At 31.1% G+C, this 8,838-nt stretch overlaps 1 protein-coding gene across 1 annotated transcript; it reads left to right on the top strand.

The window, feature by feature from the left end:
• Positions 1 to 691: 691 nt before the first annotated feature.
• LOC132755713 (E3 ubiquitin-protein ligase TRIM71-like) lies at positions 692 to 8,344 on the top strand. The gene is made up of 2 exons (XM_060746617.1): positions 692 to 886; positions 5,542 to 8,344. Exon 2 carries the CDS (start codon positions 5,548 to 5,550, stop codon positions 6,694 to 6,696), a length of 1,149 nt encoding a protein of 382 aa, XP_060602600.1. The 5' UTR covers positions 692 to 886; positions 5,542 to 5,547; the 3' UTR covers positions 6,697 to 8,344.
• Positions 8,345 to 8,838: the final 494 nt, after the last annotated feature.

The following is an 8,838-nucleotide window of genomic DNA, read 5'->3' on the forward strand; positions in this document are numbered from 1 at the left end:
TTAAATTTTACTTTATTAATTATATACATTTGATTTTAAGGGGTATTTTTTTACACTTACAGTTAAATGCTGGTTAGTAAAAATATGATAACAATAAATAAAAACAAATTTATTTTAAGCTTTAACATGATCACCTAAAATGTTAAAACTGCTGATTTTAACATTAACTTACTCATATTCATGAATAGGGCATTCCCAAAGTTTTTTTTCTTACAGCAGCTAAACAATGGATGTCCCCTGTCACTTGATATGCAATAATCCAATAAACCATTTAGGTGTCACCTTCCCTGACCAGCCTGGTCATATGGTCTAGTGCACTAGAAGTGCACACGGTGTGCACTTCTAGTTCAGCTCTAGTGCACTAGAAGTGCACAAGGATGGGAGGTATAGTGTGAACTCAACTGTAAAAGTATAAATTTCCATGTTATGTGAGTTAAATTACTGTTTTTGCAGTATTTTTCACCATATTTTTACTGCGTTACTAACTCAGTAAAGGATATTTTTTGAACATTTTTTGTTTGAAATGTGTAACTTATTTTTTTTGTTCACTTCCCAATATTTTACATGTTAATACATTTTCAAAGTTTTCGTGAAAATTAGCATGACTATGTAGGCGTGCTGCTTTAAAATAAGATAGATAATGCAACGCAAAGAGTGTTTTGCAAAGAGTGCATTCCCCTGTTAAGTTTATTTGAACTTCCGCTTGCAAAGTCCAATATTAGCCTAGTCAAAATATATTGACGTGCCAAAGCTTGATTCTGAGATATTTTCGTTCTGGGACAGACTCTCGCTTTAGAGGCGAGATATTGCCCAGACACGAAAATAGCACAATATATTGTCGCGCAGTACAATTAGTTGGACTAAATATTAGCCTAATTATTACAAGGTAAGAAATATAAGAATATATATGTTATAGCAAATTAAATTTCATAAGTATGCTAACAAAAATAATTTAAGTACATGTTATTGTCGTCATAAGGATAAAAAGGTATAATTTGCTTCATTTTTATATTTTTTTTTCTGAAATCATAAAGCATGTCGAAGTTAACATCGAAGCAAATTAACAACGTGCGAAATTTTGCTAATTGTGATAAATGTTTGTTAATTTGCTAAAGAAGTATTAAACAAGTCACGTGACAATAATATTTTACTTTACACTGATATAAACTCCTATGCATTGGTCTCCCTTTGCTTCGCTATAGAGCGTAGCCAGTAAAAAATCACTGTGAGGAGTTTGACAATGATAATTTTATGTTGCAACTAAAACATTTGCCAATCGGAAAACAAAATATAAGATTTTTAACTTTTTTTATTCTTTGTTTATGAAATTAACAAAACTCATGGTATTTTTGTTTGAGGGATAGTTAAAAGATACTATACCTTTTATTTAAACATAAAAGAACCGTACAAAATTAAACTATAGATTTGACATGTTAAGTACTCTTCACCAGTATTTTCCCTTTACCTCCAAACAATTGGTTAAGAGATTAAATCTCTTTGGCATCTTATGTCAGTTCTTTTAATGATGGTATTACATGCAATTAGTTAAATATTGACGGAAAGTGAATTCTTATTTGAAAATAATATATAGCACCCTCCACAAATTGCTCTTTCTTTTTATTTGATAAAAATTCAATCAAAATGATACTCTGCACATCGGTCGATTGCTTAACTACCGTTCAAGTTCTTTGAAGTAACGGTAGTATATATAAGCACGTTATCGGCGTGGTACTAAGACCTTTCACCAAGGGCTTACCTCCCAGGACCTTCTAATTACTACACAAATATACTTCAACTGATTCATTATACATGTCAATACAAAATCAAACAACTCTTACACAAAAGATTTATGATACAATTAAGAACTGATCCTTCAGATTCGATAAATTCAGACAAATACTAGTAGAAGGGGAAACAACTTAGCCCGCTACCCGGAACTTACAATTGAATTAATGAATTAATTAATGAATTTAAAAACGAAGAAAGTGTTAGCCAATCATCACATATAAAATGGCAAAGTAACAAAAGTCATGAGTTAATATCAATTTAGACATATTTTGATATAAAATGAATCAAAATATTATAATTATACAGGTCTCGACACTAACTTTTTCAGCAGGTGGTATGCCGGACCACTGGATCCAAAATTCAGGTGGTCCTTTCTGAACACAGGTGGTCCATCTTTTTTTTTACTCATTTGTTTTTAAGGAAACTTCAGATTTAGAAAAACTACACTTAAAATTGGTAACAGAGACATACTTATTATTAGATTTATAACAACTGAAGAAAACATGTATTTTTTCTATTTCAATCTTACGATCGTAGATCAGATAGTAAGTCATTGTAATCCTATTTAGTATTTATTATCTCATTGAAAAATACATGACAATACTCATACTTCGGTTAAGTGACTTCCATTTGTGAATGACTTATTTCCTTACTGTTATTCAAATACTCATTGCTGTTTCCTGGTACATCTTATAAGAAAAATAATTGCTTTTTATAGATTAACATTTTTAATTAAACTATTAAGTTATTATAATCTTGTCTTTGAAACAATGAAATATTAATGATAAACAGAAACATTCCTACATTATAATTGAGCTTATCTTCCTCACAGATTTATTATACATGCTTGTTTGTTGAAATTTATTTATTTCTGACAAAGTATTTATAACCTTTTAAAGTACTTTAAATAAGACAAAAATGGATCTCTGATCGTTCAAAAAAGTAGCCAAAGATTACTTGATATTTAATTTTTCCTTTGCCTTTGTTTGCATCATTATTCATGTGTTTATCCGATATCCCATAGTGATACAATGTTATAAATTCAATGCAGTACTAGAGACATTTGAATGAATTTTATACTTTAATTATTAAAATAATTTTCTACTTTTTTTAACTACACTGTAATAAAAAGTTATGGATGTCCTAAGATCTTTTGAACTAATGAGATGAATGAACATATACCTGTACATCGGAGAAATGGTTTTAAACAACAATTATAGAACACGTTTTTCGACCAAATAACCATTCTCCCAGGTAAGCCCTGCACCATTTGAAAAATTCAAGTGGTCTAACAGACCAGTTGTCTGTAAAATTAGGTGGTCCTTGCCAAAATCAGGTGGTCACGGACCAATGGACCACCGCTTATGACGAGGCCTGATTATATATACAGCATATTTTGAATATGTTATCTTAAAACATCAGTGCTATATTTCAGTTTTCTTATGAAGTAAACTTAAAGCAACTTTTTGCAACATCTTAAGCATTCTTATTAGGTCATAATTACTAGATAAAGGAATAAATTGGACATTTCTTGGAATTATCTTTTACATGTATAAACACATTAAATTTATCTTTATGACCTTGAACACTTTTTAATGTCACAAGGTAACAAAGGAATTGAGGTAAAAGCAAACAGTAATGAAACACTTTTTATTTAAAATTCTAATCCTATTGTACGCAGCCGGTACCGTTATAATAGCAGAGTATACAAATTCTCTTAAAAAGCACTAAACGATTACAATTACTATTGTAAGGATAAAAGCTAGAAAAAATACAGAAAAAACTATATTTGGCACACAAAAAATACTTCAATATTCTATTTTCATTTGAAATACATACTTCTTAAGAACAATTACCAGAACTAGGAAAATACCTTACTCTTTATACTATATGGCAAGCTAGGTGTTACCTTAACGAAATAACAAACAAATCAAGAATGATATCCTTCTCGAACGAACTTGTAACCTAGAAAAAATACGAAATTATCATTACTCTGTTACGAAGCTATGCTTTATTCAAATAACTTTAAATTTAATCAAATTTTTCAACTCAAGACTTCTTGTTTTTAATGAGAAATTCCGACTAAATGGGGCTCTCAATGGGGAAAACAGATTTTATTATTTACGTTAATATTATGGAAAGTTCCTTTTAACTTGTTTTTAGCATAAAATAAAAAAAAATTGTTTGTTTGTTGTGTAAGATGTAATTTTATTTCATCTCATTAAATATCCTCTATAAAATTTTGGACATCAAACCATAAATTACCAGTTGAATCTAGCGGATGAAAAATCAGACGCATTGAATACAGTGAAAGAAAATGTTTAAAATGTCACTCCGATATAGGAGATGAGTTTCATATCCTTCTTCAATGTAAATATTAAAAGCATATATAAATATAAAAAAAATATCTAAAACTATTCCATTATGAAAGACCAAATATATTCAAATTATTTGAGCTAATAAACACCGTCGATGAGACAAAATCTTCTATGACTTTATAATCTAATATCAGTTATCATTAAATTAACTTGAGATTAAGATAATAGTAAATTTAATAAACCATTGTCAATTGTCATTACTAAAGTAATATTGCATTGAATATTTGTTTAGATAATAGATATATTTTATCGCGCCTTTCCATAACTTTACCGTGGAGTGTGCCCGTGAACAAGACATCCTATTGGTGTGATGATAAGATAGTCAATATCAAAAGTTACAATATAATTTTAAAATCTAAAGTTTATGAATATTTATAGATTCTAGAATAAACCTGTAAAAACAATGAATTCTACAATTAATATGTACGGCTGTACGGCAGAAATTGAGTAAACTGATTATGTGTTAAACGTAAAGTATGTATTTATTTACGGTGCATACACCGTGTCTTTCCATATATGGTAATTCCTCGTGTTTTTAATGGTTATAGTTTTGGCGGTAATTATGCACGATTTTACGTGTAAGTTGATAAAATATAGTCATTCGAGGCATTACGTTCACGCCGTCCATTTGTGAAATTTCTTTAAATATAATTTTCATATATTACGAAATATCATGAATAAATTTATGTATTTAACATTGCCTTAAACAGATTTTTGATATCTTGTTTTATCTATTTCAGGGAAAATATCAATGTCATGTTTTGATTTAATCTGAACTTAATGCATTTCATATAATTAATGGTTTTTTATTAGACTCAAAATTGGGGATTTGTCAGATAGGCGATTGAAGCAGCCGCTGATCTAGAGCTTTGGAGCTTCCTACCTCCCCCTCCCAAGACGGAGTAGGGTTGGGTAGCCCGCTCGCAGCATTTCTGACTTTGGCTTTTTCCAATTATATTATATTTGTTAATTCTACCTGCGATTGATTAAAAATAGTATTTCTTAGAAATCGAATTTCATTAGGTTTGTTTGGTTGGATCGGAGAGCAGAGCACGAAAATTTTAGAAGTACACTTGCAGGTTTTCTTCAAGTATTGATCAATGGAGTTGTTTCTTTTGTTTCCTGTAAATCTTTTGACAAATAAACGGGACGGCTTAACGGCATGCCCTCTAACCTTGTTTTATGTTATGTTTTTCTTTAAAGCTGCTTGAATGCAGGTGTATGTTGGAGGATAATAAATCATTTATGCTCGTTTGAGAGCATCGAATAAGAGCATAAAATAGGTTATTCTCATACAATGTATATAAGATTACAATTTATGTGATTTTGAAACAAATATCAATATAAATAAATACTTTTTATGTAATATTTTAAGGCTGGTATGGAGGTCCCTTGGAAATTAGATCTAGGAGCTGTAAGTGCCGAAGACTCGACATTAGTATGCCTCCCGTGTGATATTGATGGTTTGAAGGAACCTGCTTATGGCTTCTGCCAGGACTGCCAAGAGCACTTATGTGAAACATGCTTCAAACACCATAGACGGCCACGCCAAATGAGAAATCATGTCCTTGTTGAAAAAGAATACATGCCAAAGACCCAGGTAAATGCACCTACAACATCTGAAGATATGGAAGATTTTTGGACGAAACACCAAGACAAACCACTAGAATTCTATTGTAGGGATCACACATCTGTGGCTTGTTATGTGTGCGTTACATTAGAACATAAACAGTGTAACGTGGACTATATTCCTGATGTTTCTGGAAACCTGTCTGATGAGATGGCTGATATATTAGAACAAATGGAATCGTTGATAACGAAATGTAAATCAAACATAGAATATGCTTGCAAAGCTGCGCAACATCTAGACCAAAGTCATGCAAAAGTTGTTGAAGATATCAAAGTCTTCAGGAAAGAGATAAATAAATGTTTGGACAGAATGGAAACCAGAATATTAAATGAAGCTGACACAATTGTAAAAGAAGCAAAATGTAAACAGGAACTCATATTAAATGCTTGTTTAGAGATAACGGAAGAACTTGAATGTTCACATGCGTTGTTAAGGTCATTTAAAGAAGAGATCAAGCAAACTAAGCGTTTTATTAAGATTAAAAACATTAGAAAAAGTCTGCCAATATTGACAGATAAGGAAAAGACTGTATTGCATGCAAATACAGCGAACGATTGTGTTCAATTTACCCGCAACGCAAGCATTATAGATTTTCTGAAGACTGAGAATAACTATGGAACATTGTCAACATTTGTGCAACCATACCCAGAAAGAGCAATAGATTTACAATATATAGATACAATAGACATGAAACAGACATCAGACAAAGAAAAATGTAACATTACCGGTATGGTTTTGATTGCTCCTACAAAAATGGTTGTTGCTGATAACAGTAACAAAAAATATAAAACTGATCGACGTTCAGAAAAATGTAATTGTAACTGTGGTAGAGATGTCTTCACGTCCGTTGGATATTATAACTCTTCCAGAAAAAAAGCTTGCTTTAACTTTGTATGGTGAAACAATTGTTCAGATATGGTCTTATTCTGATGCAAAACTTTCATTAGATCAGTGTATAGATGTAAGAGAATCGTGCAATGGTGTTGCTTATAGCCAGGATAAATTGGTTGTCTCTTGCAAAAAATCAAAGAAAATAATCATTTTGAATTTTCAAGGAGAAATTCTCGAAGTTCTTGGTTCTCCTACTTTATTCTATGGGCCTGTCAGAATTTTCATCAGAAGGGATGAAACGTTTATATATGTATCGGATGGGGTTTGGAGACAAAATAGCAAGGTTTTGAAAATTGATTGGAAAGGAAATGTCAAAACCATTTTTGAAGACCCAAGATATAATATTCCTTACGGTCAACAACAATTAGAAGATGAGACTATACTGGTATGTTACAAAGACAGTAACACTATTCTGAGACTGTCAAGCAGCTTAAAGAGATGTGATATTATTGGACTAGAGAAAGCAAATATTTATTTTCCAACAGCTTTAACATACTGTGACAGAGAACAAAAACTGTATGTTAGTTGTTCATCCGATATAGGGTCACCGCAGGCTGATACTGTTAAAGTATTCCATGTAAAGTGGATATAATCATTACAAAGAAAGAAATATGTGGTCATCAATCTATGTATAAAATTGATAATTTCTTTAGTTTGTTTTCTTCATATACTTTATGGATATACTGATATTTAATTGCACAGCTCAAGGGTTTAATGATCTGCAGAGAGTCACTGAGTTGAAGGAAACTGCCAAAATAACCTTAGAATATATATAATAATAACTCTATAAGATATTTATGCTGTTGAACACTATAATTGCAAAATTAATTGGCCATTTCCTTATATGTCCCCCTTCGCTAGGTTTATATGCCGTGTCAGAGACTGTTCATTATGAAAATCTTCCAAAAACCTAAAAAGACAAGTCAGTTGTGTAATAATTGTGTAGATCTCGAATCAGAGCTACTCCATGTTATGCTCAAATGACCAATGAGAGCCAAATAAATTGTGAAAAAGCCTGTCATTTTAACGTATGAAATGAATCATAAAAAGTTAAAATTTCTGTGCTCAAATACTGATATGGTTAGAAAAACAGAAAATATATGTTGTAATATGTTGAAAACTAGAAACAATGCTTTGTAATGTAAATCTACTTAATGTTTTGAATTATGTATATATGTTGAACTTTATATTGTACAGTGTACGCTTTTACCTATTACTGAATGTTTTAATTTTGTATTAGAGTCTGAATTCTTCAATCAATCATTTAGGTTTTACTAACTTAGAAATTCCTTGCTAATCCGTTTGCTAAAATTCCTTAGTGATAATACATAGTTTATGGTGCTTTTAACTCTTGTGCATCTTGTTCTGCTTTTTTCAAAATCATGTCTCATTTTATCTTTTCATCTATCACTTAACCCTAGTAATATCATACAGTGGCTGTCAAAATTAACAAGGAATGTCTTACCATTATTTTGAGGATTATACATGTATGTAAGAACGAGACAGTCTGAACATAATACATATATATAAGCACAATGTAGTCTCTTACAATTCTACCCTAGCATGGATTTTTGCAAAGTATATACATGTAAATAAATGTCATGTTATGAGGTGATGCATTGTGCTCTGGTGAGAGTTTAATAAAAATATAAATAAATACACTATTGTTTTAATGACCATGAATATGCCTTTTAAATTGTTCCTAGAGATGAAATAATCTCAAATTCCATGTTTCTCATGGACATACTTATTACTTAAATAAACCATCATCACCATTGTCACATTTGACTTCCAGTTTTCATAAATCTAAGATTCTTGTCTCTTGTCAACTTTGTGTTAATAATCAATTGTTTGTACGGTGCTGATACATTTCCTTCCACAGGCAATATATAAGACATCTGCATTCTCTAGTTTTCTTGTGGAAGAAAATTTAGTGTATCATGGCCCTTGTGACCTCGAACATCAATCGATCATCAACCGACAACACCCTTAGCAGATTAATCGATGAAGTTCCAACTACTCTTCTGAGTTATGATTCGTGGCCAATGTAAGGTTCCTTTTCATCTTATGCGGCATTAAATACATGTGTACACGTTCTATCACATTATGAATACGGGTACGATGAAGACAATAAGCTTACTTGAATTGAAT

This window comes from Ruditapes philippinarum, unplaced genomic scaffold (assembly GCF_026571515.1).
Source record: "Ruditapes philippinarum isolate M1 unplaced genomic scaffold, ASM2657151v2 ctg3864_1_1_1_1, whole genome shotgun sequence".
Classification (NCBI taxonomy): Eukaryota; Metazoa; Mollusca; class Bivalvia; order Venerida; family Veneridae; genus Ruditapes; species Ruditapes philippinarum.

Excerpts from the sequence above, each read along its gene's own strand:
- LOC132755713 (XM_060746617.1), top strand. The coding sequence starts at position 5,548 with ATGGAGGTCCCTTGGAAATTAGATCTAGGAGCTGTAAGTGCCGAAGAC.